Source organism: Lepisma saccharinum, chromosome 9 (assembly GCF_977018435.1).
Source record: "Lepisma saccharinum chromosome 9, izLepSacc3.1, whole genome shotgun sequence".
Lineage (NCBI taxonomy): Eukaryota > Metazoa > Arthropoda > Insecta > Zygentoma > Lepismatidae > Lepisma > Lepisma saccharinum.
Window position 1 is genome coordinate 37,249,645 of NC_139237.1, and position 13,933 is coordinate 37,263,577.

Consider the following 13,933-nt stretch of genomic DNA (forward strand, 5'->3'; position numbering starts at 1 on the left):
AAATAATACAAGTGAGTATTTATTTCTCTGACTGTACTTTAATCCATTAAATGATGCTTTATTGATGCACCTATCTGAATCTTTCTCGGTAATGTACTTGAACATTTAGTCTGAGCTACAAACCTTATGCAATCTTTTGTTTCAGCTGATGCATTTACTTTAGTACGTGCACCAGACCCACCTTTCTACGTAAGAAAATAATAGAAATGCTGATCAATGCAGTGTTTATTGTAAAATAACACAATATAAAATATAAGGTTTCCATCCTCTAACAGAATATTTGCAATAAATACTGTTTTGGTCAGCTAATTTATTGTTTTTTTTAAAAAAAACACGATGGAAGGTTTACTACCTTTCTACATGACGAGAACTCATCCTTTTTCATCTTCATTTGACAGAGGAGCCATATTTTATATTCTCAAAATTTACAGGTATTTGGAGACAAAAGCATGTTTAATTACCAAATTTTCTATCTGATGATGGGTGGTGGGAGAGGGGCTGTACGGAAGCGACCGTACCTTGTGCTCTCTGGTATTGTAATACTGTATTGTAATATAATATTCAGAATAAGGAACTCTTTCAGTGTCTTTGTTAAAACACGTCTCACCTGCATAGTGTAGTATTAACAACGCTACACATGCGGTTATTACAGAACACTTAGCCTGACGTGGGTTAAATACTAAACATTATGTGTTTGTCACAGCTACATATAAGTTGAAAATTGATTTCAACAAGTTTTGTGGTGTCGCAGATATTTATATTTTCCCTTAAAATGTCATTCTTTCTCATGCATTTTTGTAGTTGCAGCCCATAAGCGTCGAGAGCAGAGGTCAAATCGGTCCTTCCCATCCCGAAAATTTGCATCGTTCATTTCAAGTTTAGTAACAGAAATAAAGTTGAGTTACTTACGAGTCGAACAGAATAACAAAGGTAACAACTGCGTGTGTCAAACAATTCAGTCTAAAATATCTGAACAAGATTATGTTTTTATATTCTACCATTTAATCCAAAGTATATATGATTCCACAGTTTATCAAAATTCCAAAAATTTGAGTTTTATTTGAGAGGTGACAGAACATAAATTATAAAGAGTAATACTTTTAAGGCTTTTTGTTGAACGATGTATGTACAAGTTAATAATAAAATTGAATAACTGTCAATCTCAGTACACCAACTGCATGAAATGACAAACACTAAAAAAATAGTTGTGCTAAATATTCACTCATCTGTTAGATATAAAAATAATGAATTTGGAATAACATTGGTTTATTTTTATTCGTTCCCAATAGTTATTATTGTGTATTAACGATTATAACGATGATCGTTATTATTATTTATTTGTAAATTGTATTATTTCTAGTATTGAGGTTTGTAAAACCTGGCCCGTCCCTACTAAACTTCCTGCAGTGACGTAAATCACTATTCGTTACGCCCTTGTCAAACGAATCGATCATTACTTTATATTTTATAAGTTAGAATTCTTCATGGAAATGGCAAAGTATTTTGTACACGAGTTCGAACTGTAAACATATGTATAAAAGTGCAAAGAAAATGTATTTAAAAAATTCTGATACATCTTGTAATCCTGTGGTGATTGAGAGTTTTGATAGCAATTTTTATTGTTTCAACAATGTAATCAGCAACACGAGACAACGCAAGTTTCTATCTGCAGCACAAAAGTAACTGTGAGAGGAAAGATAGTCATAGACCTCGTGGCGCAACGGTAGCGCGTCTGACTCCAGATCAGAAGGTTGCGTGTTCAAATCACGTCGAGGTCATGTCCACGAGAATTTTTTCACTTACGTCTCAGAGGAATTGTGCTTCTTGTGACAGAGGAAATCAGTTTTTCTGTATTTGTGTGTATGTTTCTCTCTCTCTCTTTCGCTCACTCCCTCCCTCTCTCTCTCTTTCGCTCACTCCCTCCCTCTCTCTCTCTCTCTCTCACACACACACACACATACACAAGGAGAGAGATGTGTATCTGAATCACGGAAAGAATTCAGAAAAGGTTTCTAAGGTATGTGTTTTACAAAAGATTCCCACGACAAAGTAACGTGAATTATAATAATCTTCTTGACATATTTGGGTTTAAGGGTCTTAGTAATAGAAGGAAAATATTAGAACATGTGTGCTTGTATTAAACAATTAATGACAGCTCCTTTTCGGCCAAATACAATTTAATGTAAGAAAAATAATCTGTGCAATAGAGAAATTCTGACTTCTAAGATTTCAAAAACTCATAAATATAAAATCTCAACAATTAATAGAAGGTGTCAGTTACAATATCCTTGTTGCAAACCACCCATGTGTACATTTTTCACTTCCACTTGACAGATATAAGAGAATAATAAACTCAGTACTAGTACTAGAGAAAACGAAACTCTGATAGAATTTTATAATTTAATATAATTAAGCCTTGTTTCCATATTTAAAAACACTAAGTTGCTGACCAAGGCAGTTTATTAAGATCAAAACACTTAACAGGTAACGTTTCGATCCTGTATCAGGGTCTTCCTCAGACGAAGAACTAAACTAAAATGATGAAATATACTACGCACAGAAAGATTACATACACATAGCAGGGCCACTAGCCATACAACAACAAATCAAGTTGACAGTTCTTATCTAGGAAGATTTCTCCAAAGGATTAAACATATTACTTCCTGACAGTTGTTGACTAAGGGGTCTACTACACTGACAGGTGATTGACAGGTCAAGATTAGCAAGAGTCTAGAACCACCTGCTTACCACTCCCCCACCCCTCCTGCCTTTTTGGTTATGGATGAATACCTCCTCCTCTGGTCTTCTTCTTTTCTCTTCTTTCTTCCTTGTTCATCCTTCTTTTTTCCTTCATTCCTTTTCTTCATCCTTTCAACTTTCTCTAACACACTCTACCATTCCTTGTTTATCTTGAGTCCTCCATTCCAATTCATGATGTCTTCTCCTTTCTTTTCTATTTCTTTGGCCTCCTTCCATTTTCTCACTAGTTCTTTCTTCTCTTTTCCTATTCGCCTAGCCGAATCCCATTCAACTTCATGTCCTGTTTCTCTAGTGTGTTTGAATATGGCATTCCTGTCTCTCTTCAATCTTACATCATCCATATGCTGCTTTAACCTGTCTTTAAGTCTCCTCTTCGTTTCCCCTATATATACACTTCCACATCCTCTGCACTTCACCCTTCCTCTTCTTCCTCTCTCTTTTCTTATTTCTTCTTGCTGGCTATACTTAAAATAGTGCGTCCTCCCTTCCTGTAAGTCCTTATACCCACTTTCATCAGCACTTTGCATATCTTCTCTGTGGCATCGCCCATACTTCTTATACCAAACCATCTCTCTTTTTCTTTTTCTTCCTTCTCTTCCAGTCCTCTCTCTTTTATCTCTTTCCTTCGTCTGTTGATGTTGTGTCTGTCTTTCTTTTCATAGCCATTCTCTTCTAGTTGTTCCCACAAGCTATTAATCATGGTTTCTTCTTCCCCTTTCTCTGTGCATATCTTCTTTATTCGATGTTCCATGTTCCTTATAAAATTATGTTTAGTTCCATCACCCACATCACTTCCTTTGTGGTAGAACACTCCTGCCGAACACTTCTTTTGATACCATGTAGCCACAATCCCCATTCCTCTCTTCTTTTTCATCTCAATATCCAAGAAATTTAATGTTCCTTCCTGTTCCGTTTCGAGCTCAAGGAATATCCCTGCTTTCTCATCTTCTACATCTTTAATAAGCTTACTCAGCTGCCTTTTCGTCCCCTTCCATATCCCAAAACAATCATCCACATATCTACAAAACAGAATTAACTTATCTCCTCCTTTCACTATCACTTCCTTCTCCCATTCATTCATAACTAATTCCGCCAGCACAGGGCTAAAACAAGAGCCTATATTCAGACCTTCACTAATCTTGATGATTTTACAGTGTGCAATACTTATGAATTACTTATAAACTTCTTGTCTAAATGTATGTAGATGTGTAGTGCGTGTGTGAATATGTGTTTGTGTATTCCCATGTAATTTGTGCTATATTAACTAAACGCAGTCTACGTCTTCCGTAATTGGAAGTTTATATCCCTGTAGAAGTGCAAAGAATAAATAAATAAATACCGCTTACCCGTCCACGCAGTGACCAGCTGTAAGGAACCACTCTTCGTTAAGAAGGCTCCCTCCGCAAAGAGCCCAGTAGCCGGTGCCTAGGTTGTGCCACAGGCGACCCATGAAGGGGAACTGGCCACGGGAGGCAAGCTGCCCTCCTGCTATCCTATCTCCGATCCAGACATTCGGCTTCGGAGGTCCTTTCACTGTAAAGAGTAGAGTTCTGTGTTACTTGAAATCATCACGGCAACCAAGACAAAACTACAACAGATTCAAACCAAATTTTTCACTTTTGATTTGATTGATTGATTTGGTGTTTTAAGTCCACTTTATGCACAGTAAGGCTAATCGGGACTGGACCTACAGTTTAAAGTGTGATCCGAACCACTTGTACCTCCACCGGGTATCGAACCCGGGACCCCTTGATTACAAAGCGACGACGTATTTCACTTTTGAGATTATTTCAATGCAAATAGCAATTCCCTTATATTACCACCAGTTTTGCTTAATGGATTATTATCACTAGGACTCCGGATTTTATGTTATAACATATTTTTTATTTAGCATTGGATCAAATACTGGGTTGAGATCTTAACGTACTAATAAAATCAGCCGAAATAGGCAAACTTGATAAGGAAACTTTGACATATTCTACCAATTTCGCGTTTTTACAACATATTTCTTCAATTTTCTCGTAATAAGACATTTTTCTGTATAATTTCGTAATTGTCTTGCACATAATCGGTTATTTTATAATTCATTCTTCGTACCTTTAACGCAACGGATAGTTTATATTATCGATGGCAGGATAAGAACATTGCGGACGAAGAAATTTAGTGCAACTTGTTCTGACAAGAATTTTGTAGGCTGTTTTCCAAATTCTATTTACTTAAAATTTCCCTAAAATTTTATTTGTGTATTTATTGCTGCCCCAAGATGACCTGTGCATTGTTGAGTGTAACGTGTTCTGACAAAAAAATTGTAGGCTGTTTTTCAAATTCTCTACAGTTAAAATCTGCCAAACAACGTTTTGTTTGTGTATTATTTGCCTAGATTGGCTGTAGCGAGCTGCCAATTATGCTTTAGTTTCACAAAAGTGTAAATCTGACATAATAGTAAATTTAATTTAGTATATTTATATTTGCAGTGAACCTCACAATATTTTCAGTATTTTCCCGCTACATTCTTCGGTTAAAGGGATTCTGACTTCATTTAATACCCCACTCTCACCCTAGTCGTTCTTCCGTGGAAGATACTGACCTCCCATATAATGATAAATTCGAAAGTACTCTTGTAAATATTTTTGGCTTTACTGGGAATATTTCTGCATTTTTCTTACATATTTTTTAATTTTTATCACATATTTTTTAAAATGTTTATGACATACTTGCATACATATTTTATAGTTTTATAGGACATAAAGTCTCGGGCCCTACATAATTAAAGCTGCTAGCGCAGCAACATCAAGCACACGAGCTTATCGAGATGCATTCATCAGATCGGATCGACATATAACTGGAAAACCTCATGTAAGTCTATGTTAACTGCAATAATTACCGTGGAATTTCTCTACTCTCAACAACATATAAAATATTATCTAACGTTCTTTTAACAAGACTATCCTCATATGCTAATGAAATTATAGGTGATTATCAATGTGGATTTAAACGTAACAGATCAACTACAGATCAATTTTTTCTCATTAGACAGATACTTGAGAAAAAGTGGGAATATAATCAAAGTGTCCATCAACTATTCATTGATTTCAAAAGAGCATATGATTTAGTCAAAAGAGATAAATTATATACACTGTGTAGCCAAAAGTCAACGGACACCCACTGCTTTTCATTCCAAAGACACCAGCCAGGTAACTAATAAGATGTCGGACCTCCCTTCGCTATTATTACAGAATTTACTCTTCGGTTCTGGTATATTGCTGGTGGATTATTTTTGTCCATTCGTCCTGTAGCCTCGTAAATAGTTCATGGATGGCTTTTGGTCGAGTGGGTCTGGCACGCAACCGACGCTCAAGTTCATCCCAAAGATTTTCTACGGGGTTCAAGTCGGGACTTCGAGCGGGCCAGCTAAGCTTGTTAGTATGATAAAAGTATGCACCAGTGAAACAGAAAGTAAAATTCGTGTGGGTACTAATGTGTCTGACAAATTTACAATTCATGATGGGTTAAAACAAGGAGATGAATTATCTCCATTGTTCTTTAATTTTGCCTTAGAATATCCTGTTAGGAAAGACTAAAATTAAACGGTGTAGCTCAGTTGTTAGCATATGCAGATGATGTAGACTTACTGGGGGATGATATAAATACAATTAAGAATAATGCTAAAATATTTTTCAAAGCTGCTAAAGAGATAGGTTTGGAAGTTAGCAAAGAGTAAACTAAATATATGCTTACTAACAGGCCGAAACCAAGTGTTAGGTAATAATCAAAATCTAATTATTGATAACAACTCGTTTGAAAAAGTTTCCAAATTGAAGTACTTAGGAGTAATACTAACAAATGAAAATGATAATAAAGAGGAAATAAAAAGTAGGCTTAATTCAGGAAATGCATGTTACTTTTCTCTTCATAAACTTTTGTCTTCTCGTTTAATATCTAAGAAACTAAAAGTTAAAATATACAATACAGTAATTTTGCCTGTATTATTATATGCATGTGAAACTTGATCCCTTACATTGAAAGAGGAACATAAATCGAGAGTATTTGATAATAAGATCCGTAGGAAAATATTTGGACCTAAAAGGGATGAGGAGACAGGTGAGTGGAGAAGGTTACATAATTTAGAACTACATAATCGGTATTCATGTCCAGATATTATTAGAATGATTAAATCAAGAAGACTTAGGTGGGCAGGCCATGTGGCACGAATGGGAGAGGAAAGAAGAGTTTACAGGATTCTTGTTGGGAAGCCTGATGGTAAGAGACCTGTAGGAAGGCCAAGACAAAGATGGAGGGATAACGTTGAGATGGACCTAAAGGAAATCGGTAGGGATGGAAATTAGTATACATATCTTGCTCAGGATAGGAACAGATGGAAGGCCTGTGTTCCTGCAGCCATGAACCTTTGGGTTTAAGAAGGCTAGAGAGTTAGTTAGTTAAGTCTTTGTTATAAGAAAAAATTCATTTTCGTATAATAGTGATTCCACGCCTACACATCTAGATTACAGTGGGAAAATATGAGAAATAAGGTAAGTTTTACATATGATAGACTAACGTTGTGCAATTTATAATAATAAACGAAATCAAGGGGCCCCGGTTTCGATCCCCAGTGGAAGCATATTGCACAGTGGTTCAAAACTCTCTTTAACTCGTAGGTCCAGCCGATTAGTGTATATGACAAAAAGTGGTCTTAAAATTACTGTTTTATTTCTATTATATCCAGTCAATCTCCGTGGGCGGATATGTAATCAAGGGATCCCGGGTTCGATACCCGGTGGAGGCACATAGTGGTTTGGATCCCACTTCAAACTGTAGGTCCAGTCCAGATTAGCCTTGCTCTGCATAAAGTGGACTTAAAACTTCAAATCAATCAATCAGTGGGCGGATAATAAATACATGCAATAAGTAAGGCTTGTTGCGGTAAACAAGGTCAAATTTTCAGAATACACCACTGCCGGGTCACAAATACTGAATTGGGCTACAGCCAGTGGCGTGGCGTGGATTTTTAAAAGTGTTACCGGTTATCAGTAGGACATTTAAGGGAGACTTGGGCGCCTCCCAACCTCATGCCCCCCCCCCCCAATGTCTTCCAAGTAGTTCATATAATATTAATCTGGTACGTATGCAATTCCATACTAGATTTTGGTAAAGTTATTAATCAGGAAAAAGATGTTGACAATTGACTTAAGGACTAAAGTGAAATCGCAAACATTGGTTGTTGACACAATAATACGTAATTTGATACTTACAGAAACATCGAAGGCTTCTTATAGAGCAGATCAATCCGACTTTGAAAATAGTTATATGATGCTGGGATCCCGGGTTCGAAACCTAGCTTGGGCATGGGAGTTTGTGATGTCTATTCATCAATTTAATCATATCATCACTCATTCCATCTTCGCAAATTAGCCAAAAGTGGCACAAGCGAAGCAAAATCAATCAAATCAAATCAAAAAACTTCTATGATGCTGTCATAAAGAGAAGTTTTTCATTTGAATTTGAATTTTTGGGTGCGTCATGGTCATGGTCCACGTTATCCACATCTGAATTCGACACGTTTTTTTTTTCACCCGAAAATAGAGTACATGGCTAACAAAAGAGTATCGACAACTGCACACATCCACATAACCACGGATAGTCGTTATACCACGAAACATTGAAATGTCGGTCATATCCAGCAGACGACTTGGTTTTTAAATCGTTCAAAATAGGCTTTGGCCTCCCTTTCGCCACAATTTCGATTTTTTCTGCAAAATAACGAACCGAAAGATTGCTTCAAAATATCTTCTATCGCACGATTACACACACTGTCCAGATAGGATGAACCCGCCACCTCGGAACTCGGAGCAAGCTTCATTAATTAATTGGCAATGCCCGAAAACAACATAAAGACGAAAGACACCAGTCATAAAACTCGCACTGCACAGTCCCTCCCACAAACCGTTGTTTACTTTTGTAACACGTGAAGCACCCTCCTTGCACCCTCCCCTCTCAGCATCGGCCCTTCCCCAATATTTCCTTCCGAACCTGCAAGAAGTCCAGTTCTACTAATGTTGCCATCTTAGTTCTTTTGAAACCAGATTTGCCCAAATCGCAAAACTTTTCGTTTCAAATAAGATTGTAGAGTAGATGTAGTCTTCATCTGTTTCCTAACTACTCCCACTCCCATGTTTCGCTAAATCCACTGAAATCTCATTTCTGACACCACTACTATTTCGTATATTTTACGTCCTTTGCTACCTTTAAGGCTTTCGCTTTATAAGATAATCGTGACGATGAGGATGCATGGTGTATGTAATTATTAATTTTTATAATTATGTAAGTAAAATAATAACAACGAACATTGAAATAACCATTTCTTGCTGAGGATTCGAACCTGCGACACCTGACACTTCAGAGCGTGCTAAGATAACAATCGGGAAATTATGCTTGTAAGTATTGTTTTCACTCAAAAACAGTTCTACCACCTCAAAAACATTGCTTCAATCCGAAATTATTGCATTCCTGCGACAACGTATGTCAATCTCAATCAGTATTATCAACAATTATCACAAATTCCTGTAACCGAAATAATAATATATGTGTGAAATATAGAATTTTAGGTTGACATTTTTAGAAGGACAGCGGACCCCTTGACCATACCCATCCCTCTCCTCTCCTCGCCCATGATGTCGAAGAAGGACAAAGAGGACTTTCATAATCGCTGATATTTAGTGTAAATACAAAATATCACTTGGTAGTTTGCTTTTGCCCCAGTGTGATTTGATTTTTTAAAATTTTGATTTGGCGATTTAAGTCCACTTCATGAACAGTAATGCTAATCGGGACAGTTTAAAGTTGGATCCGAACCACTTGTGCCTCCACCGGGTATCGAACCCGGAATCCCTGGATTATAAGGCGGCGACGCTACCACTGCGCCATCGTTCCCCAGTGTGACTGGACACCTTCAGAGTAAGATAGACCCGATTAGGCGACTTAGCTCTTTTCTGTCAATTTAATATGGCAACACTGGTATGTTTCCGGTAAGGGTCACCGACAACTGCGCCGGCTAAACAGGTATACCATAAACCCTCCTCCTCCCCCCGCGGTCAGTCTTTGCCGCAACGCGAAGTCTTCCTTACGTGGGCTCAGGGCCCTTTCCTCATGTTGCCTGTGTAGGGTACCGGATCAGTCCTCCTCTTCGCTTTTGCCGGTATCAGAAAAAATGTCAGTCTGCAATGTTTACTTTACGACAATATTAGCAGTTTATAATAATATTTTAAGACGGGTTCTTCAATTCTTTATATTTTGGTGTTACCTGCGGTAACAGCGGCTACATGCACGCCACGCCTCTGGCTACAGCTCAAGTGAGAATGTGCGTAATTTTGCTTAACCTAACCAAAATATCATTAACACTTCAACAGAGACTTATCCTAATTTTCTTGTTGTTATGTAAGAGCGCCATACTATTGTGGATGTTCACTGTTGTCTACATGCAAAGGCCGCGATTGGGTGCCAAAACTGAGGCGAGCAAGGAAAGTTTGCTTTCTCTTGGTAGACATGACAGCGTTAAGAAGCCACAGTGCAGGGGTGCCGAAATTGCCTACGTGTATAGTCTAACATAATTTTCCAAGCGGATAGAGATTAACATCGAAAAGTAGAATGTATTGAACGAAGAACAAAGTATATAGGGAATAGAGAGAGAGAAAAATCGAAACCTGAAAGAAGCAATAGATCGTAAGACTTATTGATTTGGTTTATTTTACTTCGCTTTTTGTGCCCTTTTGGCTAGTTTGCGAAGATAGGGAGGAGTGATGACATGGTGAAATTGATGAGCCTCTCCGATGGCTCAGTGGTAGTGTGGTAGCACATAGTGGTTCGGATCCCACTTAAAACTGTAGGTGCAGTCCCGATTAGCCTTAGTGTGCATAAAGTGGACTTGAAACACCAAATCAATCAATCATGTTGAAATTGATGAATAGACACTCACAAACATCCATGTCCAGGCCGGGATTCGAACTTGGAACCCCTGGCGTCGTAACGCCATGCGCTAGCCACTCCGCCACGGGATCCGGCAATAGAGCGTAAGAGAATGACAGAAAACTTAAGAAACCAGACATAAACCAATGCTGTTAAATAGAGAGATAAATGAGAGAAAAATAAATAGAAAGAACGAATATAAATAGTAAATAGAAAGAAGAAATGAGAAAATGAATAAAGCAGTAACAGAAAGAAAAATTAAAGAATGAATCGACAGAGAGAAAGAAATGAAAAAGAAATAATGAAACGAGATAAAAGGAAAGAAACGTGCCGGGTTAGAGATAGAGAGAGAGAGAGAGAGATAAGTAAATGAATGAGGAATAAAGAAATGAGATAGACGGAGAGAAGAAAAACGAACAGAGTTAGGGAGAGAGGAAGAGAGAAGAAAGAGTAATAAAGATGCGAAATAAACGGAAAGAAGAATAACGAGCCGAGTTAGAAAGAGAGAGAGAGAAAGGAAGGTATATAAAGACGGAAAGGCACACAGAGAGAAAGCGAGAAGAAAACAAGACAGAAAATGGGACGAAAGATAGAAAGAAAAGGGATGACCTGGTAGAAAAGAAGTAGGCATGTACAAGGAGATAAAAACTTAGCAAAGATGATCGAAAGTCGAAAAGAATATGGAAGAAAGAAGAAGATCAATAACAGTCATTTTCCTTTTATTCCAGGAACAGGGAGTGTTCTCTTTGCTTTGCTTATCCCTGCGGGTGTCCATGTGCAATATTATAATTAAGTAAAATTCGTGCCCAGTTTTGTAAAATATATTTCATGCAACATATGGCTCATGAACATTTACTGGAAATAGAAGTAAAATACTTTCTAGAAATTAACTCAACAATCTCAAATAACATTGAATTATTCCTTTTATTTATATTTGTTTTTACCATCAATTTGATGGTAAAGATTCTTCAAATTGTTGCAGACTTAAATTATTGAATAAAACTAAGCTACTTCACTTTTTCCTTCCTTGATTGCCAATTTTTCTTAATAAAGTGCAATCACATTAAGTTTTTCATTTATATCAATTCAATTTATAAAAAAGAGTGCGAAAACTGAAAATACTTACCGATGGTTAAGGATGCCAAGCTATCCCTGCGAGGTACGGCCTATGGAAAATGAATATTATAAAGCAGTGTTTTAACCATTTAACATGCATATAAAACAATTACACACCAATATACTCAAAAGGTTTATTACAGAATAGGTTGCCATGCTTCATCTTACCATCTTGTGTTACTGGCCCGTAGCCAGGCAAGGGCCAGACGGAACTGACCCCCCCCCCCCCGGCACTGCCGTCAACCCTAGGTAAAATTATTTTGTATAGTTTATTTGCAGTGAAAATGTAGACAGCAGATATTAGTTTGCTCAGAACTTGGTGAAGGATAAATTCACAGAACATGAAGAGCAGCTATTACATTCGTTCATCTTGTTTACGAGCCGTAGTCTAAGTAGCTGCAAGTATTTCGAAGATTCTCTAGACTTTAGAAGGTTCTTCCATAGGTGAGCTTCTTTATCTGTACTTTCTCTGTCCCTGTTGTGGCCTCCCCTTTAAACAGAAATCTGTGACTGACATTATCATCCACATTCCTTCCTCATCTGCATCAAAGATCAACAGCTCCCAAGTTTTGCAAACTTTATTGCTTCGGCCGGGGGTGGAATGTACGGTAGTCACTGTGAATGAATATTCTGCATTTTTCTGTGTGGTATAAATATCTGTATCATCAAAAGTAGTATTGAGTGTGTACTAAGAAATGATGTCAGTAGGAATTAATTAACACTTCACTATAAAAGATATAGAAAAAACTGTAGTACTTGTATTTGAATTATATTTCTAACTAAGTTTTATATTAAGTTACTGCCCCCTCCCCCCACACACACAACTTACCTTCATTTAATACTGTTAAACTTTTGAAAAATAGACTTGGTTTGCAAAGCCCCCCAGATAACTTGTGAGCCCCCTCCCCTGAAAATCAGTTCTAGCTACGGACTTGCTGTGTTAATTCATTCATGAACGTCCGTCTAATGTCTGGAATTATTCTTATAATTAGAGCCAGGATGTTCAGGCACTGAAAAGTATTAAAAATTGCAGGCACAAAGGTAACGAAAAATTTTAAAAAAGGCAGTGTATGTCGAAAAAAAGGCAGTCAAGTTTCAGAAAGGCAGTGAAAATTGAATAAGAGGTATTAAAAATTGAAGAGGACTTAAATTCTTCTTAAATCTTTAAAAATGTATTTACAAATAATAATTTGATTAACAAGGGTTATTGAAAAACGAAATCAAATAGAAGAAGAGAAATGTAATTTAAAAAAATGCCTTGTCGGAATAACAAAAGAGGCAAAGAAAGGCAAAAATGTTTGAAAAAGGCAGCGTAAGGTGAAATAGGCAAAACAGGCAACATAAAGTATTGTTCAGAATGTTAAGAACCTTCGGATCGGTGTACTTTTGTGTTCAATTCTTGTCTACCAGCGTCGGAAACGAATAGGCATTTTGCCTAAAATCCGGACTCTACTTATAATATTACGTTAGTCATGATTTACACAGGAGTTTCCCGGTGGTAACGCATTGTAAGGATTTTTTAACGATACTGCCACCCACCCCTCTCCCACTAAAGCTGAAGGATTGAACCAATTTGCTTGTAATTATTACTTCCCTACCCTATTCATTTAATCTAATTCAACTGTACGAAATATACATTTTTTTTCTAAAGGAGCCTGTAGTCCTCCAACTACCAAATAAAACATTCCTTACCTGAGCCGCTCCAAACAACAAAGCAATCAATATTAAGCTCTTCATTTTCGAATAACACTTCAAGATCTACTGTCAGTGTTCATCACAAGGAATATTTATATAAAGTTTTACTAAGATAACAAGATTCGTCGTTGATAATGTTAAGTATTTGCTTTATCGTGTAGGTTATTGGAAAATCCCAAATATCTTTTCTTCTAATTTTTGTCTCCGAAAGACATTGTTAGACAAGGTCAATGTCCAGAAGATGAAGTCGCAGTTTTCATTGTTAAATTTCCAAAAAAACAATGAAGAGGAAGTGAATTCATGTAAAGTGCGCATGTCCTTGGGCAAAGTATTAAGAACGCAAGAGTTAATTGAAATCGAATGACGCTTAAAACGAAAGAAGGTATTATCAATCAATTTG

At 37.0% G+C, this 13,933-nt stretch overlaps 1 protein-coding gene and 1 non-coding gene across 2 annotated transcripts in view; one reads left to right on the forward strand and one right to left on the reverse strand.

The window, feature by feature from the left end:
- The window catches only part of LOC145992615 (brachyurin-like), a 32,629-nt gene extending 19,054 nt beyond the window's left edge, over positions 1-13,575 (reverse strand). The window contains exons 1-3 of the mRNA XM_083128975.1: positions 13,531-13,575; positions 11,849-11,888; positions 4,107-4,293 (exon numbers count right to left, since the gene is read on the reverse strand). Of these exons, the coding sequence (XP_082985101.1) occupies positions 4,107-4,293; positions 11,849-11,888; positions 13,531-13,575 (272 nt within the window). The remainder of the gene's footprint in view (positions 1-4,106; positions 4,294-11,848; positions 11,889-13,530) is intronic.
- On the forward strand, positions 1,707-1,778 carry TRNAW-CCA (transfer RNA tryptophan (anticodon CCA)). Its single transcript has one exon. It is a non-coding gene; the product is annotated as a tRNA-Trp (tRNA).
- Positions 13,576-13,933: the final 358 nt, after the last annotated feature.